Source organism: Fringilla coelebs, assembly GCF_963513975.1.
Source record: "Fringilla coelebs genome assembly, chromosome: 14".
Classification (NCBI taxonomy): domain Eukaryota; kingdom Metazoa; phylum Chordata; class Aves; order Passeriformes; family Fringillidae; genus Fringilla; species Fringilla coelebs.
In genome coordinates this window covers 16074320-16100028 of record NC_140040.1, presented here as the reverse complement: position 1 = coordinate 16100028, position 25709 = coordinate 16074320, and the positions used below count along the sequence as shown (strand labels likewise).

Here is a 25709-nt window from a genome sequence, read left to right as displayed (position 1 = left end):
TCTCTAAGGTTTCACCACATGATGTTCTGCCTCACTGGGAGTGTTCAAAAAATGTGTGCATGTGGCACTTCAGGATGACTTAGTGACAAAATGTGGTGATGGTGCTGAGCTGGTGGCTGGACTTGGTGGTCCTAGAGGTCTTTTCCATCCAGAATGACTCTATGATTCTGTGATAAGGAGTATGTAAAATATATGAGTATATTAAAGGTGATTAATTCCAGTTCAAGGGAATATTGTGTAACCGTGTCTACCCCTTCAGTGAATCTCCTGATTTATTTTCTGCTCCCAAATACTGCTAAATTCCATTAAAGGTAACATTAATTGTCCAATTTATAATTTTTATTTTTTGCCATTAAAACTTACGAGTCTCCCTAGGTTCAGAAAGCAAGAATCCGGTCAGTACTTTTGTGTAGAAATTGGCGTTGTACATGAAAAAATTAGATTTGTGAAGAATATTTTTCAGCACATGCTTGCATAATTTAGCACTCTCTTGGAAGGTTTTGGAGCCCATGCACTATATCTGCTAGCATGGTTCTTGCTTCCAAAGCCAGGCTGGTAGCAGAGCTGATGTGGTTTTGCCTGGGCAGGGAGGAGACAGAAAAGCCCCTTGTTCCTGTTTGCCACAGGGCAGTTGTCAGGATCCAAGTGACAGGACAGGGCTTCAGCAGCAAAACCCTTTGTGGATGCTTCATTTGTGAATCATGGGTATTCTGAGCACTGGTCTCAGTATTTGCAATTAAAAGGTGACTAATCCAGAGGCAGCTGCATGGTTTGAGGGATTAGAAAGGAGATTTAAGAGTGGCTTGTATAGCCACTGGTGCTGTTTTGCAGCTTAGCTGAATTCCACAGAAATTAGGGAGATGGTTGAGTTCATAGGTTGAGTTCAGTTCTCCTGTTTTGAAGGGGAAAGCCTGAAAAGTCCAATATCAGCCTTTCTTCCTACATTTCTGATAGAGAGCCTAAAAATGCTTTTCACAGAAATAAATAAGAGTCAACTTCAAATTAAGATTTCAGAAAACTGCAGAAGAGTGTTTTGTGGAATTGCTTCAAAACACTTCATCCAATTATAAAAGAACTGGTCATATGAGTCAGTTGTAGACTTCAAGGATCTACAGAAAGCTGGAAGGTATTCCCAGCTGGACTGGGATTTTAGATGAGCTTATCTCTGGGGGGAGGGAGAGGTGTACTACAGAGTTTGAGTCAGGAGGAAATAGATTATTCACATCCCAATGTTTTTGTGCATTTCTCCCATTCATCTGACTGTCAGTTTGCGAAATGTTAATCGTCTTCTGAAGGATGAAAATCAACATGCTTTCTTCTTGAATATTTGACCTTTTAAACATTCAGTGGTTTTGATTCAGGATATACTCATTAGCCCTTCTCTGCCCAAGTTAGATTGAAAATGCAGAAAACTAATTAGAGAATAGATCAATAATGTCAGAATTTCATTCAACTGCCATGCATTATAAATTACTGATTTATCTAAATCACCGTGGGTGTTGGGTTTCTGCAAGACACAGAAAGTGAGAAAAGATGACTGCTTATGAAAATTATTAAGAAAGGAACAGCCACAAAATCCCCAATTTTTTTTCTTTTAATTTTATATTTTGTTATTTGTAGAGGCTAAAATCTGGGAATGGTTTAGAATGAGATGGTAAGTAATAGAGAAATGAAATATGAGAATAGTGAAACATTTTCTTCTCCCTGAAAGCATTGCATCTTTCAAGATGATGTCCCTGAGGAATGAATTTTCCTATGATTTTTGAGAGATTAGAGATTCCAACCCAGGAAAATGATGGATAATTTTAAAAAGAAGAGGTCATTTTTGATTTGGGGTTGGATTTACAACGCCAGGAGTAAGCATCATTACCTGTGAGCTTCTCTGAGCTGCTGGACAGGCTGTTCAATCTGCTGTGGTGTTCCATCCCTCATCTGCAAAGCAGGAATGGGAATGATCCCTTCTCTTGCTCTCTTTTCTGTGTCTGTTTGCCTGTCTAAAGGATCTCCTAAGCCGTGCCTTGCTGAGCAGGCATTTACAGAGTAACCCAGCAGGAAACCTCTCTGAAATTCCTGGGTGCCCCCATATATAAATAATATCCTTGCCCTCTCTGGTGATGCTCAGCTTGGGGTCACATTCAGCAGAATACATGAGGATGCCAAGACCTCCAGGGTACGCAGGGTTAGCTAATTATCCAGCTCTAAATAAAACCCAAGGGCTAATTACTGGGATGTACAACTAATAATCAGGGTTTCTGGTTGGAGCAAACAGAAATGTGTTTGTCCCTGGGTGGTTTTACTAGTCATGCATACAGTTTACAAATGGCAATCTTTAGGCTGTAGATGTAAGTAAGAGTCTGCTGAATTCCATCTCACAGTTTTTTTAGAATGACAGTGCCATTTTTTTAACTTCGGGGTGTATCCATGTAACTGTGCTGGCTCCAGTGGAATAATGTTGCTGCAAGAAGAGGTAGGGTGTGGCTACCAAACATCTGGTTTGCTTTTGTTGGTGTTTTAAGAGTAAAAACAAAAACCTAGGGTCATAGTAGGATGAGCTTTTAGAATGGTTTCTGAAATCTAGATGGCTTCCCTTCTCTCAGCCTCGTGAAATTAGAGGTCAAAATTCAATAAAGGCCTTCTGGGGCCCAAAACTGGAGACTCAAAGTACAGACACCTGATTGCACAAATTCTTCAATGCCCCAAGTGCCACCTAAACGCTGGCATAGCATCTGATGGACCTCACTAGGTTCCTGCCCAGACCAGGAGGAAGAATGATTTTCCTGCACATGCTCTAGGCTGTTTTATCCCTTTTGCTGTTGATCAGTTTTGAGCCTGGGGCCCTGCCTAAGCAGACCTCTCTTAGTGTGACTGGGGGCCATTCCTGCATTTTGAATAATCAGTAATAGCTATTGTCATCCATAAGATGCAAAGCAGATTTTCTTTATTATGCAGCACTTGCTACAGCAACTTGCTGTCTCCCACTGAGTCCATAAGGAGACATGATCCTACTGCATTAGGACTGCTTTGTCTTCAGAATATCCTTGTGATTTAGGAGTCTTTTTTTCCTGTGGCTGAGCTGCATTTCAGTGGAAATAAACTAACTGGGGAAGTGCTTGCACATGCTTGGTCTCGGGTTTTGCTGTGTCAGGAGCCAATGGGCAGCTGCAAACTCTGTCAACCAATTTCCATGTCAGTGAACTAACATAATAATGTGTTTGCAGGGTCAGGCTGTTGCTCAGCTCTGTTCAACCATTCCCAATGTTACTGTTTTTGGAACAGCTTCATCTTTCAAACACGAAGCAATCAAAAACTCGGTAACTCACCTGTTTGACAGGAACGCAGACTATGTTCAAGAAGTAAAAAGGTAATCTTGTGTTTTCCTGAGTCAGGTCTGTGTAGTATCTGGCAAAACACTGTGAAAGGCACCAGGCTGATCATATTGATGGGAAGATGCTACATTTGTGAGTTTGGGAGCTGTAGTTTATTCCAGTTATTCCATCTGTCCACTAGGGACAGGGTAGTAAGCATCTCCCAATGTCTTTTGAAGCAACATGAAATTTTTCAATCCCTGTCCCTATTGGACATCTGTTGTGAGCAAAGTTAATTAATTGAAAGAAATTAAAAGGTCTTAACAGAAGGTTGTACTTTGCCTTCATTTGCATATGTACTTGCCTACTGTAATGCACCAAATAAGACATTTTCAGTGGATTTGTAGGGTATCCAGGTTTTGGAGTTCTCTGGTGTGCTTTTATCTGCCTGGGTTTTTATCCTATGCCAGGGATTAATATCAGAGCACTTGATGTCTGCTTTAATTTCAGATCCTTAGATTTTGTTTGTTTGCATTCAGATTAAAATCATCCTGTTGCCTTTTGAAGTCATGTGTGTGTTTCTGTTTATGTGCTTTCAAACACTTTGCTTTTCAGTCTGTCTAACTGTTGATACTGGTGTTGGTGGAGGTGGCAGAACTTCTCTCTGGGCTGTTAGCACTGCAGGCTGGTATTGCAGGAGAAATCAGGGTGGGTACAAGAGATAAAAAACCATGGGTGTAACAAGGTTATATTCAACAAGGTGATATTAAACACCTCAGTGCCAGGAAAGTTTGTGCTTCTTTCCTGGCACAGAGGTGTTTAATGTCAGCTCAGTGAGAAGTCCTGATTGCAAGACAGAAGTGGCACCCTGTAGAATGTGCCAGTACTCTGATTTCTTACTCAGATCCTTCCATTTTCCCTTTGCATTGAAGAGATCTTTAACAAACCTACAGCAGTAATTCTGAGAATGCTGCTTGGACAAATTGTCTCTTGGCAGCAGCAGCCAGGGGGATGGTGTAGTTGTTTGGTTTGATGGATATTAGCTGTGTCCTGCTTAAAGTGTTCACTTCTTAAAAGTCTGTGAGCAGAAAAGGATGGAGCTGTGATGGAGATAGGGCAGTGTAGGAACCTGCTTTATTGCAGGTCACTGGGGCATTCAGCAGGGAGAAAACTCAAAAAACAGAACAAAACCAAAGCAACCACCAATGACTCCAAGCAAATGAAAAAAAACCCCAAAAAATCCTTAAGAGATATTATGAATGTGGAAATGTTCATGGGGGATGAGGCATCAGTTCAACCAGGGAAGCCACCAAAAGCTGATTCATTGTAAAATTTTTATTCCTTTACAGTGGAGGCTCATCCAGTGGCCTGAATAGAAACAATTTATTGTCCCAAATGTGGCAGCAGAACCAGGGAGTGAAGTTGCCTGGTTTTGCTGCTGTTTGTAACCAATGTATGTCTGGGTCTCACCTTTGTTTTGTGAGGAAGCTGAAAGATGCATTACCAGCCTAAATCAGGACATTCAGTGTATTTTTTTTTTCTTCTTCAGCACCATATTGACATTGCATTGACAGAGCTGTTGGAAAGTTATAAATATGTTTATTGAAACAGTAAAAAATGGCCTGATTGTAACACTTGTGCTGGATTTCTAGCTCTTGGTGACTTCTCTTTATGCTTGATTTAAGCCTTAGCTGATATCTAGTTGATAAAATATCTGAAGAAGAAGACTCTGCAAATAACTTTACAAGTAATTTTGTCTGAAAAGAAATTAGGATAAGATCTGTTTCCTTACAAATTCAGGAAAATAATATTAGATGTGAATAAGAAATTATAAGAAAATTTTTCTCCATTCACAAAACAAGCATTCTCTGATATTTCATTCAGTCCAAAAAGGACTTTGTGTCTGTTGCCTGTCTTTTGATAATATGATTTTACTGAAAGCCCTGAAAAAGAGGGAACAAGATGGTTTCCCCCTCTTTAATGCCTAAGAGGCATGGGTTGGCTAGCCTGAAATATTTACACTGTGCCACTGAATGAGTCTGAATTGTATTTTGATGAGGGTAAAGCTTTCACAGCAAAGTCTCAGAGTCCTTTCTAAAGGACCTGGAAAATGTTGGCATTTTGTTACCAACCAGCCTGACCAGCCCTGTGTGTCTTACTGCAAAGTAAGAGATTTTTCCTTGTTTTAGAATCTCAGCAGATGGAGTAGATATTGTTTTGGACTGTCTTTGTGGAGAAAACACTGGGAAAGGCCTCAGTCTTCTCAAACCACTTGGGACTTACATTTTATATGGTGAGTGGGAAAAAGCAGTTACACATTTCAGAACTAAAGCTTTGCAGAACTAAAGCATCCACACCCCTTCTTCCAGAGCTGGTGATTGACACGCTGTGCTTGCTCAGTTTGATCATTTCCAATCTAGAGTTTTAGTGAAGTTAACCACGGACTAAATTATTGATCAATAAATGGTAATACAAAAAAAAAAATTTAAAAAAATATTTAGAAAAGTGAGTCCAAAATTGAACCTACAGCACAGATTGTTAAGCAGCATTGGGTGATACAGGAGAAGCTTGGGAGAAAGGTTGGATCTCTCCCTCTGGGAATCATTGTGTGGCCAAGGAAACTGCAGTTTTTGTGAGAGAGAAGCTTGAAGGACAATTTCAGGGAGAATGCTGTTGGGTTTATTTAACATGACTTGGAGGACTCCAACCCAGGCTTCTGTTCACAAATTTCCACTCCTGTTTGTGGACTGCTGCTCCTGTGGGGCAGACACATCTGCCCAGGCTGCCCTGCTGTGGGGAGGGTCCTGCTGGAGGGCACAGCTGAAGGGATTGCTGCATTTAGGGGAAGATGCCCAGCAGAACCTAACCTGTCCCCAATTTGATAGATTGTCAGTGTCAGCTCAGAATTCCTGTAAGCCTGGAGGGCTTGGTTGCCTTGGCCACTTCGTTATTTTTTATTCTCACAGTATTTTTACTAATCTCTTTTAAACCTGGGCATTTTTTTTTCCTTAAATATGAATCACAGAGATGATTTTACATGTACTAAATGGTCTGCTGTAGCTTGTAATAATAAGTTGTGTGTGAATGTGCTCATCTTTTACAGGTTCATCTAACATGGTTACTGGGGAGACAAAAAGCTTCTTCAGTTTTGCAAAATCAGTAAGTGTCTCTGTGATGATGCTCTTTCCTCTAACTTTGGTCCTTTCTGTTGCATTTTCATCTTCATCATTTTCATTTATCTCTGCTGAGTTGTTGCTCCTGATGTTGTGTTTCTGTGCCATGTTTCCTTCTGGCAGCACAGCTGGACCAGAATTGGATCAGTGTGCATTTCACATTGCCAGGGAAATTGCCTGTCAGACATTGATCTCTTACACAGCTAAGTTTAGACTGCATTATTTATTTACTTGTGGCAAAATATCACATCCATGGATATAATTAACTGTACCCTGAAGGTTTCTGGTATCTGAAAACACTGTCAGGACCATGCAGTGAACTAAAGGAGATGTGTCTCTTTAATGGCCCTGTGTCCAGTCATTTCCAGATTTTCAGAAGTTTGTTTCATACAGAAAAGCATTTTTCAGTTCTCCATGTTCAAGTGACATCAAAGAGATGATGATGTGGCATTTGTTTCCTAATTGATGACATCAACAAACTCAAAGCTCAATTTTGTTTTTTCTTCAGCTTGCTTCAACAACAGAAATCTTTGCAGAAATCCTAGAGATCAAAAGTAGGACAAATAAACCATATAAACTGCCAGCAAGAAATAAGTTAACCAGGAGTGAAAGCAATTCCTTCATACAGGAAAAGCATAGGGAAAAGTCTTTTCTGAACATCTGTCCTATGACTTTTTTGCCAAAATCTCATTCAGTGCTTCCAGCAAAACCCCCTTCCCAGGAGGAATTGGCTTCAAAAGCCTCTGTGTAGCTGAAAACAAGATAAGGCAGAGACTGTAGCAAGGAGCTGTTCTTTGCCTCCTACATTGTCTTAATGGTTGTAGTGGGAGGATCCCTGTCATTGTCACACACTTGTGACCAAAAACAAGATAATCATTGCTCTGCAGCCTTTTTACTTTTTATCTTTGGTAATGTAAGAATATCCAGATGCATATAATGTGTAGGGTAGGTTGGCCCAATGAAATAAGTTTCAGCTGAAGTCTTTTTCAGATAGTACTGGTATTTATTGGTGGAATAAATATTAATAAATTGAAGGAATGAAAAAACATACAAATTTTGTACACAATTATAACTAGTTTCTTTATGTAACTACGCTGCAAAATTAACTCATAAAAATTATATGAAAATTCTAATTAAAAATTTACCCGTTCGAATGAAATGCGCAGGGAAGTGGCATCTCTCATTCTCAATGATGCTCTTGGGCTAAATGAAATAAAATTCTTTCATCAGATGCTATGAGGGATGCTCAAGTGTCATAAACAGAATCATGGATGTAAAGCTGATAGGCAGTGCCTGGCTCCCTTGGTTCTGAGCAGAGTCATGGCCAGGAGCTGCCAGGGAACATCTGGGCACCCCAGGGGCTGCCTGGAGATAGCAGGAGGGCAGAAGGGGGAAGGAAACCCAAACTCCTTGCTGCCAGACCCTCTCACAAACCCAGATGTGTTCACCATCCTTCTCACAGCCTGACCTCCTCCAGCAGGGGTTTGTGTTTCATTCCTGCTTGTCAGCCAGCTGCACACCCCTTTCCTCATCCTTAAATCAAATCCTTGCTGCTTCTCTTGGCTGCTGCCTCAGACCTGGCAGATGAGTCATTTATCACATCTGCACAGGCAGCTTGCTTGTGAGCTTCCCTGCACAATTCTTGAAGAATGTTTTTCTAACCATGCTGTTGTTTATTGGTTTCCAGTGGTGGCAGGTTGAGAAAGTAAATCCTATCAAGCTGTACGAGGAGAACAAAGTCATTGCTGGATTTTCCCTGTTGAATCTACTTTTCAAACAGAATCGAGGTGGCCTGGTCAAGGGTGTGATGGACAAACTCCTAAATCTATATAACAGTAAGAAGATCAAGCCTGTGGTTGATTCATTATGGGCTTTGGAAGAGGTAGGAGTCCTCATTTTGAAATTTCTGAAAAATATGCACTTTTAAAGGTAAAATCATATTTAAATATGTTTTCTAGTTATTAATGTGTTCTGCTTTTTTGTTTGTGGCTAAGTTGCCTCTAGAGCCCCTGCTATTTGTAAAATCCAAGATCCAGAGTTACCCACATATTTCTCTACTAAGTATATATTTATTGAAAATGCTAATAACAAATGTTTTTTCAATCTTAAAAAGCTTTGTTTTTCCTAAGTGCGTGAAACATGTGACAACAAGTGCAGAGTGAAATGCAAACAATGGAATTGAAAACAAGTTAGGTTTTTTTTCCTCAGAGTGCATTTTAATACACAAGCTTTAGTTTCAGTGCCACAGTTACGCTGGCAAACCTTGGAAGTTTGCAGGTTTTCTGGCAGTTATTGAAAAAGTGTCAAAGACAAAGAAATCAGAACTCACTTTAAATGTAAGTTGCAATTGTGGACTGTGGACTTCTTATGGTTCTTTTTTTAATTCCTCTAATTGCTCAACTCTCCTTAAAGACATGCAAAGGAACCAACCTGCTGCCAGCCTGGGCAGTCACAAACCCCTTGTCCAAAGTGCTGTTCCAGACATTTATAGTTAAGATGCTGGTGAAGGAAGAAAAGTATTTTTGGAGGTGTGAACAGAAATTACCACATGAAGAAACAACACAATTACAAAGCAGCAGGCTAATCCTGATGGTTCCTGTGTCTGTGAAGTGCACAGAGCCTGGCACATCACTGGGGATGTGTGTCTGTGACAGCTCTGCTGAGTGGGGCTGTGTCTGTGGTGTTGGATCTCACTGCTCAGAGGGTGCTGCCACAAAATCCCGTCTGTGTTGGAACACGGTGGGAGCTGTTACCATGAGGGAATAGTAACCACCACCACCTCAATCCCTGAGCAGTGCTGGGTTTTGCCAAGACTGTGGCTGGCCTGTGAGCTGTGTTCTGAGCCCAGCCTGTCCTGTATGTCCCTGCAAGTGCCCCAGTGCATCCCGAGGTGCCGCTTGATGCGGCAGAGGTGCAGAGGGTGCAGCCCCTGTGGGCTCCTCCCTGGGGACAGCTTCCCCAGGAGCCTTTTCCTCTGAAAGGTCTGCCTGAGGCCACAGTGTCACCAAGAGCACCCAGGGACACTGGGGCTGGCAGCTGGGGACACTAGGGGATCTCCTTGGCACCCACCTGCTCCGGGAATGTCAGATGTTGTGATACAGAGCAGCTGCAAATGCTCTGCTGCTGCCTGAAAGGGAGAGCCCTTTGCAGAGCAGTATGAACCAGAAGTGGGATCAGATTTATGGTTTTGAATTTTAAAAACTCTTTTTGAATTGAATTATTAAGTAAACTTATGAAGGAACTTAAAAATGTAAGTGGCATGGGTCTCTAGACAGGCATTCTGCAGTTTCTTTGTTCATGTAAAATACATACTTTTCATGCACTGGTGAGTAAGAGAAGGATAATTAAAACAGTAACAATAGCTTAAACAATGCTTGATTGAGCACATGCCATAACATGAAAAATTACACATGGCAGGCTGATCTCAATAGTCAACATGATGGGAATTTGTTGGGAGACTTCTGTTTGGTAACATTTCATCTAACATTTGGCAGCAGCATGCACCATCCCCACCAGTAGATTGTGATATGTGTAAATACATCTGTTGTAAAGCACAGTCTAGAAAACTCCAGCTCATTTGTCACACCTGCTGGCTTTCCATGAGCTGTCTGGGAATTGGCAGAGGAGCTGTCTGGCTGTACCTTAAGGGATATGGTAGTGCAAGAGTTGTTTATTTGATTGCAAAGTATTACTGAAATATTACTCATCCAGGGCATTATAATTTTGGGGGTATATTTTTGTGGTCATAAAAATAACATAGGGCTGACTCTCAGATTAATATGAGACACAGAGAATGTGTCATGGCTGAGGACTAAATGGAACTAGACTGAAGAAAGGTTGGTGCATTTCTGTTCTGTTTTGGTAGATTTTTATTTTCAATTCCAGAGCTTGAATGTCTCCTTTCAGAGGTGGACATTTGACTGTTTTTCAATTCCTGTTGGGTAAACTTGATGAGCTCCAAATGTCCACTTTCATTTGCCCTCTCCCAGCAGGCTTTATTAGAGACTAAACCAATATATGACCAGCTTTTACCAGGTTTCCTCAGGAAATTTCCTGACCCATAAGATCACTGAGAATGGGCATTAACTAGAGAGTGGCAGAAAGGGGGACTCCCTACATGGGATTTGAAAATGAATGGCTGGTCAGTTTCCTGAGGAGGAATATTGCCTTTTCCAGAGCCTCATGGGGGAATTCATGTATCCCGTCTGGCAATTCTGCCCTAGAGGTAATCTTGAGCCCAGTCAGAGACATTCAAAATGAAAATATCGTAAGGAAAATTCTTAAAGGAGCCTTCACTATGGGACACCTTCCCAAATGTTTTATTTTAAATACCTGAATGTATCATCACATGCATTATAGGTTTGATGTCTGTATGAAAGGCATATCCCCAGCACATCCCTTCAGTTCTCTTTGTTCACTCTGCATCTGCATTTGTTTTCAGGCATTCCTTTGTGAAAATATCAATTCACAAATTAGTGCAGACTCTAAAGCCAACGTGGAAGACACCTGGTTTTGTTTCAGAGCTGTATCACAGTACAAATGCTGCTCTTTTCAGTCCTGCATCAGTTTCCACCCACGTGTCAGAGCAGAGGACAATGAGGTACAGCCACAGTGGTGTTCTCCTTTGCTGCTCAGGGCTGGTTTCCTTGAATGATGACCCCAAAACTGAGGGCTTTATGTTCCAGTGCACGTGAGAACAGCCAGAGACAGGCTTTGTGTCAGTTTTCATCAGTCTTCATGGAAAGTAAAAAAAATACTTCATTCTTCTAAAAGCCTGGTATGGTTCCTTGAACAGCATTTATTTCTTCATAATAAATGCAGGAGCACACAGTTTGAATTTTAAAGAATATACTGGTGAGAGAATATTGTAATGGCAATTTCGAGTGGCAATAATACAGAACTTAGAGAAAGTTATTAGATTCCCATTTGCCTATTATGCAGTCTGTGCTAATGATGTCCAGTTGATTGTCAAATTATTTTATAGCTAGAACTGCTCAGAAATGATTAGATGGACTTAATTTGAAACTGTTCCTGTTGAACCATGAAGGTTTGCCTGAGTGTCCATGAGATCTTTCTCACTAGGATTTAAACCCTTCAAGTGTCCTCCTTTCTCTGCTTTAGGGCTGCATCCAGAGGCCACAAAGTCTGGGGAAGGATTCCTGGTTGCACTGGCCTTTGTTTTAGGACAGGCATTGCTCTGCCTCCTCAGTGCAGGCTGCTTAGACAAATTTGCCAACTGACTGAAAAGAGGAACTGAAGTGACTCAGTTTTCTTCAGTGCATCAGATTACTGCTGCCACAAGGGAGCTCTGGATCCAGACTCTTGACTGCTGCTGTGGAGCAAAACCATTTGTATTGCTGTGTTAGCTGCTGCTGTTTGTTTGGGAAGGGTAATTTTAATCTCAAACTTACATCCATAAATCCCAGTAAAGCCAAGTCTTGTCTCAAGTAGGCAATTAGAGCCACTTTATTGTGGAAAAGTAAGAAGGATTTAACTAAAAGAGACAGTAACAAAATCCACAGATACTTTAAAATGGAAATAGAACTTGGGAATTGCTCATCATGAGATGAATGAAGTCATACAATAAATTAGCTGCTGGTGAGATAGCTTGCTGCTTTGCAACTATTTGTTTATGCATTCAAGTGTTTAAAAGATGAGATGATTTGTAGTGGCACATGCTTGAAATGGAGCTCTGTAGTAAAAAGCTGATTGGTAGGATTGCATTTCATTACAAATAGAGTTTAGAACAGAATTTGTATCCAGCGAATATTTTTTGATCTTTTTAGTTGTTTCTTGGTTAGTGCCTATTTACCACTCATCTCCATTCTGATTAATTTGTACTGTGCATTTATGCATTAGCATTCTCCTGAGGGTCTGTGAGTATTTGGCTTTACACAGTAGTCAATTAGTAAGCATGATGAGAACTGACAGTTCTCAAAAAAAACCTAGTGTGTTGAATAAAAACGTGCACATTGCACTTTTCTATTAAAATTCTGTGGTTTTCATCTCTTTAGAGTTGCAAAAGAAAATTTATGTTCAAGGGAGATTGACACAGAAGTCATATGTGCCTTCTTTGGTGATTTACTGAGCATGTGTAAAACAAACCCCACAAACTCTTGCACAGGAACTGCCAGTCATGGTCAAAGTCATCAAAATATCTGGGGCACCTTTCCCTCTACCTGAAGCTGCTTGTTTCAAAAGGGACTCTCAGCAGTCTGAAAGTTTTCCAACTTGGGCATTTTGATCCATGTGGGTAAGGAGTGAGATTATGGAAAAGCATCCTGCCTGCAGGTCTGTGCCATGTCCCAAAGGATTCACTGCTTTCCTCTCCCTCAGAGGGTTGGAAGCAGTGCCCTGCCGTGGAGCAATAATGGATCAAAGGGTCCTGCTGCCTTAGGGCCACTAAGAGAGATGAGATGAGATACTGAAACCTGTGCCAGAGAGTTCTCACTCACTCTTCAGGAGTAAGAGGGGAATGTGAAAATGTCCTGGCTGGTACAGAGTGTGTGTGTCACCAGGTGTCACTGGTTTGCAGTGATAATGCAGTCATGCCTTTGGCAGAGCCTCACTTAGTGAGCAGCCATGCCAAAACCATAGCCCAGACCCAGGAGTACACCATGGCACCCAGCTGGGACCAAAATCAGTGGAATTGAGGCACTAAATATTACAGAACACGATATGACTATCAGAGAGCTCTAGTGACTGTGCCTTGTGTCAGTACATAGAATATTTTTAACTGGAAAGAGCCCTGCACCTTCATTTAGTTTGTAATGAACACTGCACTGAGTCACTGGATTGGTTTGTTTTGGGGTTTTTTTAATAATTATGAGAGATCTTCCTGTAAGGTTTGTATTATTTTTCCTTTGTGTGCAAATAAAACTGATAGACAATGCAGAGAACAGATACATGTGAGAACAGCAACACATGAGAAAATGTGCCTTTTAAGGAATTACTGTATCAGCAGCTCTAGCTGTAATATAGTTATTATCTAAGTGAGATTTCCTGCTCTTGAAGCCAGGGCTTTTCTCTGGTAGTTTGCTAAGGAAACCCAAGCTGGGTTTAAGAACCTGAAGCTAAAGGAATGCAGTGCAACTGATCACATTCCAGTGACATTATAGAGTACCTGCTGGTACAAAAATGTCCTGTAAAGGGCACATTTTGTCATAGGAAGCTGTTCTCACACTCTTTGTTCTCTGCTTAGCTATCAGTGTTGTTAGCAGGCAAAGGAAAGGAGTAGGAGCCCTACTTTAAGATTACAACTTTATTGAGTTCCAAATCCGGTGACAAGACCTGGATGAAGGAACATTTTCCATACAGAATTTATGGCATGTTTTGGGGAGGGCAAAGCAATCCCAATAAGTCTGGTTTTAGCGCTGCTCAAAGGATTCAGGTACTGCAAACCTGTGTTTTTCCACTGAACTCATCCTCTCCTATAAATTACCACCTCAGTGCGGGCTGTTAAATATCAGCAATATCATTATTTGAGAGGCAGGGGGATGGGAAATCTCAAACCCATGATAGCAGAATAATAGCAGTGAACCCCCTAAAGGAGAGACTTTAATTTCATCAAAAGCTATTTATGCATTTCTGTGATCTTGGCTTCAGGGTAAAAAGTCTGTCATGTATCGCTGGAGTGAGACCTAGAGAAAATTGACCCATTAGTTACTTTTAATGTAGAAAGAGAGCAATCTAATAATACCAGATTGGGCTGGTATCTTGTTAGGAATACTAAATACCATCCCAGGTCTATTTTTTTTTTTTTTAATAGCTACAATGTCATAATAATGTGTGCAGGTTTTTTTGTCTTTCTTGCTTGATGAAAACATTCTCCAGCAGAACAAATTACGCCTTATTTGAAGTCAAGGACTTCTACAGTGTTTATTCTTCAGGGTATACAAAATAACAGAGTACCAGAATAAAAGTGGAAGTAAATTTATAACCAAAGTAATAACCCACTCTGAAATACAGAAAAGATTAATTTTTTCATAAGCATAAAACAATTTACTTTGCAGTCCTATGGTGTCAAAGGAGGGAAGTGCAGCTCCTTCTGTGAAACCTCCCACGAGCTTGGCAGTGTGTCTGTGCTGTGCTTACTCCCCCAGCACCACAGAGCAGACTCTGCTTGTTTTGAGTATTTCTTTGTCAGAACAACTTCTTTGCTGCTGCTCATGAACAGCTTTCCTGATGGGCAGGGGTTAACTCTGCAGATATCCTGTCCTCTGATACTGCCTTGGAACTCTCTTTGTTCTTCTGACTGGATGAAATAAATACTTCTAGCTTGAAGTAAATTTAAATGCTTTATCTGTTCATCACCATTGTTTTTGTGTGTACACACTGGTCTAACACAAGCTTAATACAAGATATCAAAGCACACAAAAATGCATGGAGCTGTGTCTTAGGTTTGAAAATGGAGATGTGGGGAAAGCAGACCGAGAAACAAAACTTGGATAATTCAGGGCAGCTTGATTCTGTGGTCACAAACAAATGATAAACAGAGGCCAAATATCTTTCAAATCTATTTGAAAGAAAGACCAAATCTTTCGAATGTGGGGAATCTCAGACTCATGGAAAGGTTTGGGTTGAAGAAGACCTTAAAGCCCATCCCATCCCATCCCATCCCATCCCATCCCATCCCATCCCATCCCATCCCATCCCATCCCATCCCATCCCATCCCACCCCTGCCATGGCAGGGACCCCTCCCACTGTCCCAGGTGCTCCCAGCCCCAGCGTCCAGCCTGGCCTTGGGCACTGCCAGGGATCCAGGGGCAGCCCCAGCTGCTCTGGGCACCCTGTGCCAGGGCCTGCCCACCCTGCCAGGGAACAATTCCTCATGGCCAAGATCCCACCCAGCCCTGCCCTCTGGCACTGGGAGCCATTCCCTGGCTCCTGTCCCTCCAGCCCTTCTCCCAAATCCCTTTCCAGCTCTCTTGGAGCCCCTTTAGGCACTGGAAGAGGCTCTGAGGTCTCCCTGGAGCCTCCTCTTCTCCAGGCTAAGGGGAAAGCTATTCCACCTGAATTTTATCTTGCTAGCATTAAATATAACGAACATAAATTCTAAAGGAATGAAAACTGGGCCATGAGTAAGGTGATCTTTAATTTAGGCTTGGCAAAGATTTTTTTCCCAAGATGTCTATCTGAAATAAACATTAATTAAAACTCCAAATTATTTTGTTGCTGTAGGTTTAGATGAATGAAACATATCTTGGAAGTACTGGAGATTAATTACTTATTGCAAATTTTTTCCCCTCTAAAACATTTTGTACACCTGACTATGGGAACTTTGCTGCTCTTGGGTGAATTAAGTTCCTTCAAAGTGCCCATAAAATTTCATTGGCTTTTCTTATGCATTTAATTCTGTTTAACAGGACTTCATGTTACTTCATAATTCATTCTACCCTTCCTACCACTACCAGGAAGCAATAGCATAACCCAGTAGTCTTTTTAGATTCCCACTCTGTTGATGGCAATGGTTATGATTTCATTAAAAGCCTGGGATAGAAACAAGACAAGACTTTGATACAGGCATGGGGGCTGTGTAATAAGGCCTCAGATACATGACATTAACTGTGATTACCACAAAATCTGATTGGGTAAATGAGCTGTTTTAGGAAACCCAGACTTGTTAAGTATGTAAGCAGAAGTCAATTCTTTTCAATTGCTACATATTATTCATAAACACTGTATGCAATTCAAGCTACATGAAAGGAATTTAATTAGACAAGTAATTTATTTCTGCTCTATGCTTTCGAGTATTTTTTTTACAGCTTCTGAATTTTAGCTTGATTTCTTAACATGCCAGTTAAATACCCAGAGTCCTCAGAATGTTCCTTTGTGCACAGTGAGCATATCTGTGCTGTAGCACCCATTTAGCAGATGAATAACAAAAGAGAGGGTGGATGTCATTACCTGCCCTGTGCCGTGCAGCACGGTAGTGGAAGGATCATGGATCTGAAAATCTCTAATTGCCAGTTCTGGCCTCTCCCAGCCACAGCCCCGGGCTGTGTCTCAGCATCTCCAGGAGCCTTCTGTGACTGAGTGCCCGGAGGTGTGAGTTCCACCAAAGGTCAGGGAGCTCTTTCCTTCCAGGGGAATGGCATTTCCTCGTGCTGGGATGAAGTGGCAAACACGGGAATGTGTTGTGGCAGTGTTTCTGATGAGCATTGATCCTGGGCTCAGATTTGCTGTTGCAAAGGGTAGAAGCTGACCGGCCTGAGACTGAACCTCTCCATTTACATAAATACAGCCTGCAGCCTTTCCTGATCTACTTAGTAAGCACTCTGCTAAGAATTAATTAGTTCTGGAGACACAGAGGCAGAAAATACTTGGTGGAAGGCATGAGGCGCTGGAGGTTGAAAGTGCAGTGGTGAGTCATGGCTGTGTTTCTGGGGCAGGTCAGGCTGTCACTGCTGACTGCCCTTGTGTGCCTCAACAGCTCCTGGAGCTGCAGGGAAAAGGGAATAAAAAGTAGATTTGGTTCCTGATGGATAGTGCAAGGGCAGGGAGAAATAGGCAGGAAAATAATATAGGAAGCATTGATGGATTCCTCTGAAGAAAAAGTGTGCACTATTAAAGATAAACTAGTCACATGCTTCCAGTTAATTAAATTAGCAACAGGAGGCTATATGGGGAGAGCTGCTTTGCCATTTATTAGAAAATAAGGACAAAGCTGTTATATTGAGCATGCTGCTGATTAATTACTGTGAAAAAGCAGTATTTTACAGGAGCAGTCTGCCTTCTGAGATATATTAGCTGGCTTCTAAGTAATAAGTTGGCACACATTCCCTATGTATGGAGCTGATCTGGTGACGCTGCTCCTCTGCAAGGAAATAAACAGAGACCTGGTCAGTGAAAGCTTTGCTTTCATCAGTGACACCGACACGTATGCACAGCCCCAGAAGACAGAGTTTATTTCTTCTGTCTTCATTTTGTATATTTGGCTCTAACACAGTTGTTTTACACTTCATTTTTGCTGTCTGTGTCATGAAATGTGAGCACTTCTCAAGAGACAGGAAAACAGGGTGCCATGGGATCATTTCCCTATTCAAAAACAATTTCTACCCTTCCTGAAGTATCAGAGAGCAAAAGCTACTTGCTTTTATACCCTTGGTCCAAGTGTGCTTCAATCCATTCCTTTTTATTTCTACCTGATAACACAAGGAAATATCTGCCTGTCTTCTTCCAGTCTTGCATGTGGATGAAATATATGCCAATACATTATTGCATCCACCAGCAGAAATAGTTTTAAATGAATTTTAAGAGAAAGTTTCCTGAGTCTCCTCCTCCACAGAGCTGGTAGTAGCACTAATTGGCAAGGGTTGGAACAATGAATGTTTTCTGTCACTCAGAAATAATTGCTGGATGCTGTGAGTGAGACTCATTGAAAAATAGCAGGTACTAGAGGGAAAACATTAAAAACAAAGTTGTCAAAGCCACATTTAGATGCTCTTTCACTCTTGTGCTGGGCTCTGCTAGTGTGTGTAGTTTCAGCCACAGAGCCTTGGATTTCCCTCTGTCAAAAAATTCCACTCAGGCTTCTTTGTTAATTAGTTGGGTGGTTGGGGAAGAAAGCTCTTGGTCAGTAAGTTGGGCTGGCAGGGAGTGCTAATGTGAGAAATTCAGCTTTTCTCTAGGGATAGCACGAACCAGAAATCTGAGGTTTGTGTTAACAATTCCTCCTGACTGTTTACATTCTCTGAGAAACTTCTTTTAGTCTGCATTCAAATTAAAGAAAGACCTCTTTTCACAGATGCTAGGGATTTAAGAAAAAGAGATAGAAATAATGAAGGCTGCTTGGTGATGTTGAGAGAGTTGAGAGGTGTCATCTGTGTATATCTGGCACAACAGAGAATACAAATAATTTGGATTCCTCCTGCCTTTGAAATATTTCCATTTTCAGACTGATGCTTTTGGGTGAGGTTTTGGCCTCTTGATTTGAAAAAAAAAAGAAAATGAGAGTAACTTTTTTTGTTTTGTTATTCTGGCTGTAATCTATGAGTCCCTTACTTCATTAATCAATGAATGCCCAGAAATCCACTTAAGGAGTCACTGAAAAGAATCAAAAGGGAAGTGGGAGATATAGGAATAATGAAAATATCTCTACAGATATTTAAATCTGATGGGTCCATTTTGTGTAAATGATTCTGCACTGGCAGCAGCATCTCTGAGGCCATTTCTGTTGGCTGACAGGGAGCAGAAAGGTTAAGAGAGCAAAAGAAAAAGGGCAGCTTTCATTCCCTGCTGCACTACTGTGGTAAGAAACAGCAGCAGAGGCTCTGCCTTGAGCATTTCTGCTGTAAATTCCAGCTCACATCTTTCTGCTTTGAGGAATGTTGGGTGCTTGGCCAATAAAGAGAGAACATTGACATAAGCTTTTAGCTGCAGTAGAAGGATGCTTAGATGTTAATAGATACTGAACTCTGGCACAGTAAATTAAATTAAATGGGCCTTTTTGGTTTTAGAAATGCCTTTCTAAGGTGAGCATTCTGGCTCATTTCCTGGGATCAGCTTATGGGTATACTTGTGTTACAGTGGCCAAAGAAAATGTAAATTATTCGTTCCATCAGCAAAACCAATTCTGTCTCTCAGCAACTGATCATGTTGATGACTAGTTTTGGCAGACTGGTAGAAATTTTGGAAATCTCTTGAGCAGTAGCACAAAATTACTCTCCAGAGTTATTTAAATTTATTTTTTCTTTGGTATTAGTATTTCTTTGGTATTTTTTCTTTGGTCTGATTCACTTACTAAATTGCCTTTATTGCAAAGAAAACATAGGTTTTGTGTTCTGTTTCACACAACTTTGCTAAGATCCAAAAAAAGGCATCAAAAATCAAAACTATCAAAATAACACTTCATTTTAGTGCATAACAATTATTAATCAAGATAATTGTTCTCACCTAATGATAATGGCTCATATATTCTTTTCAGTCATTTTAAACACAGATGAATTTTAAAAGCAAAATTACTCTTGGGCACAAAGATATCTCTTAGCATAATATAATCTAAATTTAATGTGATAATTGAGAGTTCTATGTGGTATTGCAGCTTAGTAATAATATTATTGCTGATTACAGATAATGATTTAAATTTACACTGAGGCAGTGAAGCAGATACATTGTCAATACTAAAAGACTCCTAAATATACATTAACCTGTTGGGAATGATTGAACCCAAAGGTATTTTGTAGGGAAAAACTCTGTGCTATGAGCACTAACTTTGAGAAAACAATACTAAAAGGAAGCAATGCAATTTTAGAGTTTCAAATGAGCACTGATTTTCCAGAGTTTTGATTGTACAGAAAATGATAGTTTGAGTATCAAAGCTCAGGCTTTGAAGGTGGTGTTGCAGTGCTCACATCTGAAAACGTTGGGCCATGCCTGTAAGAAATGAGGCTTCACACACCACAGGCAGCTCCAAATCTTTAAGTGAATTCAGTTGGGTAGAATAGACTGTGGAAAAGTGAATCCCTGACCACCACCAAACACCCACCACCTTGAGAAGAACCTGAGGGCTTTTTCTATTGTATGCTGTGATTATGTCCTGGCTAAAATATCCTAAAGATCCTAAACTAAAATATCCTAAAGATCCTAAACTTTCCTGAGCAAGAAGGGCATAACCTTTGAGTTGTTCAGCAGCTGTAACACCATCCTGTATCTTTCCCTCTGACCCAGCATCATTCCCAGCTTTCCTGCAGTTCAGCCTGCTTGCAGTGAAGCTCAATGTGTGCTACTGGGGGTCTGCCCATCTCCCTGCACTGCTGGGGCTCATGGACCAGCCTTTGGGGGTCAGGGCACATCCACACCTGGAAATGCCACAGAGGGAGGGGAGGAGCTGCCTGGGCTGCAGCAGGGATGTTCTGTCACACAGACTCTTGTGCTTCAGCTCTGTGCTGCCCATTCTGGCAGTCTGAGCTGGGGCAGGGGGATGCTGAGCTCAGTGCTCACACTCCAGCATTGCACTTGTTGGGAGATAAATCAATTTTATTGCAGTCACGCTGGTGCAGCGCTAACGGGAAGTTAAGGTCTTTAATGCAGGCTTAGAATGAGACTTTTTTTTAACAGTGCCAGGAGAAATATTAAGTAATAAAGCAAATAGAACTGCAATATATATTGTAAAACTGTCAACCAGCAAACAAGATAAATTCAAATACCTTTCATCTTGCCTGGATGAATTATTTCAATCTTGCTGTAAAGTGATGTAGCTCAAGCTGAGGATAAGCATGAATCACACTCTCTATCATAACAACTGAATTACAGTTTAATATAACAGAGGGGTTTGTTTTTGTTTAGTTTTAATGAAGTTACAGAGTGGCACCCAATGGTAAGATCTGACTTGGCAAGCTTTTTGAATGATTGAAAAATACTGTGATAGGGTACAAAAAATTAGGTTTGCAATCCTCATGGCACTACTTTCTGGAACAAGAAAAAAAATTACACAAGGAACTCAAAAGAGAAGTATTTTCTTATTTCTATCATTAAGGACCTTTGGTATTTACCTTGATGAGTTTCAAGGATTTACATAATTAGTTTACTGATTGGGGATGGATTTTACTGAAGATAATCCATTGTTGCAAAATAACATGGAAATTGTTTTCAAAGTCACAACACTAATGTGTTCTGCTAATCTGATCCCAGTAGGTGGATTTTCACATGAAGCTTCTCAGACTTTAGAAATTAGAGTGTCAAGACTTTTTACTGATTACCATCTGGAAGATTGAATGTTTACTGTATTTTGTAATCACTAAGTTTAGTTCCCATGGTTTTGGAATAGTGATTCTGGAATAAAGCACAATTTCTGCTCCTTAGTAGTAATAAAGGAAGACTTAGGAGGTTTTTTAATATGTAGATAAATCATATAGGACTTTTTCATTTTTTTATTAATGATTTGAGTATCCCATATTGTGAAATAAGTAGCTCAAAAGAGAGCTTAAGGACAAGTCTGAGGAATATGTAATAGAAGGTGTTTGGGTGAAAAATACTTGACTCATTTGAATCATTTAGAACGTAAGATGCAAGGTTACAGGGCTGAAGCCATGCTGGTCACAGGTTTTGTGCCAGACTTTTAAAAAAATTCACCTGCCCTTTAGGAAAGGTGCAGGACAAGGATGTGTTTTCATGGGTCACATAGAAGAAAGTAAGGAAAGTCAGGGAAGTTAAAGGAAGAAAAAAGAGAAGCTACTCTCATGCAGGTTGTGGTGCTTGAAGTGTGGCTTCAAAAGTGTTGATGAGTAATGCAGAAAAAAAAATGTTGGTGCTGGTAAGAAATGGAAAAGCCTGTGAAAGACTGTAGAAATGAGTTTTGTGTGAAGATCCAGTTATTGGATATAGTGGCTCTAGTGAATCACAGAACTGGAACAAGCCTGACAGACTCATCAGGTGGAACTAATACAAACCATCAGCATGGAGTGCTGGTAAAATAATAGAAGATATAAAAGGACGTTGCTTGTGGAAAGTTTTCTGTAGTATTGCATCTTCCTGAAAGAAAGAAAATCCTCTCTAGTGAAGTGCACACAATAAAATACCTCCTCTATATAAACTAAACTCTTTTGTTGTGAATAGGCAGAAATTTGAATAAGCAGATGCTGATAAAAGCTTGGAAAGCAGCAAGAAAGTAATTACCTGTGGAGTTTTGGTTTTGTTGTATCCAGAGGGGGCTTGGAGGGGCTTTTGGTCCAAATATAAAACTAAAAAGAAATACCTTTTTTACACCATAGTAGCAAGGAATTGATAGTACAAACTATCTTATGCTTACAGACACAAGCCTAAAGGGCATGTGTAGATCTGCATCACGTCAGGGTTTCATCCACACCACTGTGCAGCCTCTGGGAGGACAAGGACTGCTGGTTTGAGAGAGACAAAAAAACAAGCAGCATATGGAAGGGGCACTCTGAGTTCTGTGTCATTCCTTCCATTATTTGACCCCAGTCCTGGAAGCTGTAATAGCCTGAACACTAAAGCAGGGGTGTGGTGGGAAGGGCCCCTGCTCCCTGCTGGCACACAGCAATATTCCTGTGCAGCTCCAGAAAGGATGGAGGATCCTTCCCTTGTGTGGAGAGGGCTCTGCTGGATTCCCACAGGGAGGGAACCAGGCAGGATTGCTGCTGCAAGGCTGGGCAGGGAACAGCAGCAGCACTGCCCTTCCACAGCCCAGGCACTGTCATTCAGAAGCAACACAGCTCCCCAAAGAGCAGAGGGCTTAGGATCAGGTCTGCATGTTCTGGGGGTGGAGGAGCAGGAGGGTTTAATGGCACTCATAACTACTGGAGCTGAGGGCAAGAGAACAAATCAGATCATCTTGTGGGTCGGTGCAGTTTTTCTCCAGATGCTTTTCATAGAGATCACAGGGCAGCATTGCTGAGGGAAGAGTTTAAAAACTGATGGCATGGAGCTGGATAGTCAATAACAGCATAAGATGTCTTTTTTTTTTTTTTTACTGCATAGTGATGAATTTAATAAAGTTTATTTCCTGCCATAATTTGTTATAGCAGATTGTGATGGAGTACAGGAATGCAGCAAACTGAGCACCATGTATTGATTCAATTTAGGCAGCAGACTGCTGCACCCTAACAGAGTACAGAGGGTCTCTTTTCCCTGTGGCTGCCAAAATTCATTTGCAGCTGAAGGAATCTTCCTCACCATAAGAACTGCTGCTGCAGACCAGCATCTCTGAGTAGCCCCAGCCTCAGGGGTGTCTGGGCCATCCCTGTGTGCACACCTGGCTGCAATTTGCTACAAGATGCATGAAAGGTACCACAAAGGGGACGAGTTCTGAGCTCCTCTGCTTGTGGCTTTGATGTGCTCAACACCATTTTCCTAGCATTGGGACCATGATTTTGTGATTTCCACCATCACTTCAGCCAGTCCTGGAGACCCAGTGGCTCACAGGAATAGAGTAGGAGTGCTGGCTTTGTTGCTGCTCTAAAAGAAATATCAGTGGAGGACCCTAAAGCTGCATCCTGATTCACAGGATGTGTCTTCTCTCAAGCTCAAATGTGTTCCAGGGATTTCATCACCAAATTTCTACCCCACAGAAACAAAAGGAATAAAGTAATCCTTTTCTATAGTAATGCAGGAAAAATATTACTTTCTTCAAGCTTATCTTAATAGTAAGTGTTGCTGAGAAGGGATGTGCAGTGTAAATCAAATTGAGTGTCCATTCTGGCTCTATTCAGGTTCTGAGATAATGCACAGTCTCACAGAAATTTACAGCACTTTGCTGCAACTGAAACTTTGTTTTCAGCTATCAGTGCTGAATGCCCCTGAGCTGTCCTAACCTGCTGGAATTCCCTGTGTTGATGGATCAAATTTCAGGCTCTTCTCCTCTTTTATCATGCAGAAAAGCTCCCACCAAGCTGATAATCTAGGCACTGCTCTTTAGTACCTCTAAATATTTAATTTGTTGTTGATTCTGCCTTTTTTTTCTGCCTTATCCCTGTTGACTCTGTAAGTAAATGCTGGCAAGATTTGGCTCAGTTATTCTGTAATTACAAGGCTTTAAACCTCTTTTTCTTTGAATTTTACTGAGGCAAAACAAGCACTCATTGACGTCAGCAGGAGCTTGTAGGAATAAGGAAAGAGTGAAAACAGCACAGCTCTGCAGCTGTAGCTCTCCATCCAGAAGATGTATCACTTAATAGGTATCTCCAGCAGCCAAGGGAGGACTCTCAGTTTGCCTGTAGCATCAGTTTTTATTCCTTTGACATTTTTCTCATCTTGGGTCTGGTTTCAGTCCTGCTGCCATGGCAACATCCAGAGAGGCTAAAAGGTACTCCAGAGAAAAGGTCTCTCCTCGCTGACAGGCAGCAGAAGGGAATAGGGGCCACTGCTGCTGTTTGCAGCTGCAAGTAGCACTGGGGGGATGAAAGGGATACAGAAAGTATTTTCTGCTTGCACATGTGCAGGTAAAACCTTTGGTGGAAAAGTTCAGTGTGACAGGGCATAAACACTGGTGTTGGATAAAATCATTTCTGCTTTCAGAGGGGTTTGAGCAGGGCAGGACACTGATGGGACACGACATGAAAACAGACTTCATGATCCAAGTTTTTCCTGTAGGAAAAATACTCTATTCAGCTCAAAATCCTTGCTAGTGATACTGAATTTTTACATTTTGATTGTATCCCTGGTTTCTCCACGCCCATGTAGGCGTTTATGAAAATGGGGCCCCGCATACCCTGAGTTTGATGTGTCTTCTTACATATGCTCAGTGCTCAATTTCTGCATCTTAAGAGCTGGCTGCATTCAGCACGGGCAGGAATAGAGCCTATTCAAAATCCTGTAAATATTATGCTGCTTTTCCATCTGCCATGCAAGCTGCTGCATACCCTCAGCCTCCAGGAGAACAGAGAGTCTGGGAGGTCTCTTCAGAATTAATGGAGTAGGTGAGACAGGAGAATCCAGGCTGGCTGCAGGTGTGGGATTGTCAGCCTCCCATACACCCAGCTCCCACACAAACTGGTAATTGAAGGATTTTGTCACAGCAGATAAGTTCAACACTAGAAGCACTTTTCTGCTGGCTATTCTGCTACACAGGGCAAGGGAAATATTCCTATGAGGAACGCAGATCATTCCCAGGGAAGTGTGCTGTGCTGAATACAGGTTATTCCATTGCTCTCAAGGGAAATAATCCCCCACAGCAAAGGATGGCTTTGTCCAAATAGCTGTGTATGGTAGGATAACTGTCACTAATCACACAGGAAAACAGGGTTTTTATTTACAAAAGCTTGTACAGAAGGCAGCCTGAGAAAGGGAAATATTGCAAACTCACTTAAAAAAAATAAAAACAAAAAGGCTTTGAAAAAAACCAGCATGTTTCCCACTGAAATTTTATCCCACAACATCACATTGCGTAAACATGAGAGAGATGTTTCAAGATTATCAAGGAGAAAAGAACGGGACTAAATTTTGACAGATGCCTCTTTTGGGAAGAAAAGGGCAGTTTGTGAGCACAGGAGCCAGGGGCTGCTGGCCACGTGTGTGTCCTGGCTGCCCAGGGAGCCGTGGTGCTCTGTTGCCCTCCATCACACACCGTGGCTGTCCCTTCACTGAGCCCAGGGACTGCAAAGGGACATTTCCCTCTGCTTCCCTGCCCTGACAGCCTGGCAGGGTCTGCAGGGAGCAGAACAGCACAGCTTCCCTCAGAGCTGCCAGCAGGTTCAGGAGCTGCTGCCCTTGGTTCCTTGAGTCTCTTCCCTTCCACAGAGCAGACATAACCCAGAATTCAGATGCTGTGGTTTT

At 41.4% G+C, this 25709-nt stretch overlaps 1 protein-coding gene across 1 annotated transcript in view; it reads left to right on the top strand.

The window, feature by feature from the left end:
• Nucleotides 1–25709, top strand: part of VAT1L (vesicle amine transport 1 like) — a gene marked incomplete at both ends in the record, with an annotated part of 51897 nt that overhangs the window by 16932 nt on the left and 9256 nt on the right. Inside the window, 4 exons of the mRNA XM_084215463.1 lie at nt 3219–3361; nt 5495–5598; nt 6409–6464; nt 8166–8360. Of these exons, the coding sequence (XP_084071589.1) occupies nt 3219–3361; nt 5495–5598; nt 6409–6464; nt 8166–8360 (498 nt within the window). The remainder of the gene's footprint in view (nt 1–3218; nt 3362–5494; nt 5599–6408; nt 6465–8165; nt 8361–25709) is intronic.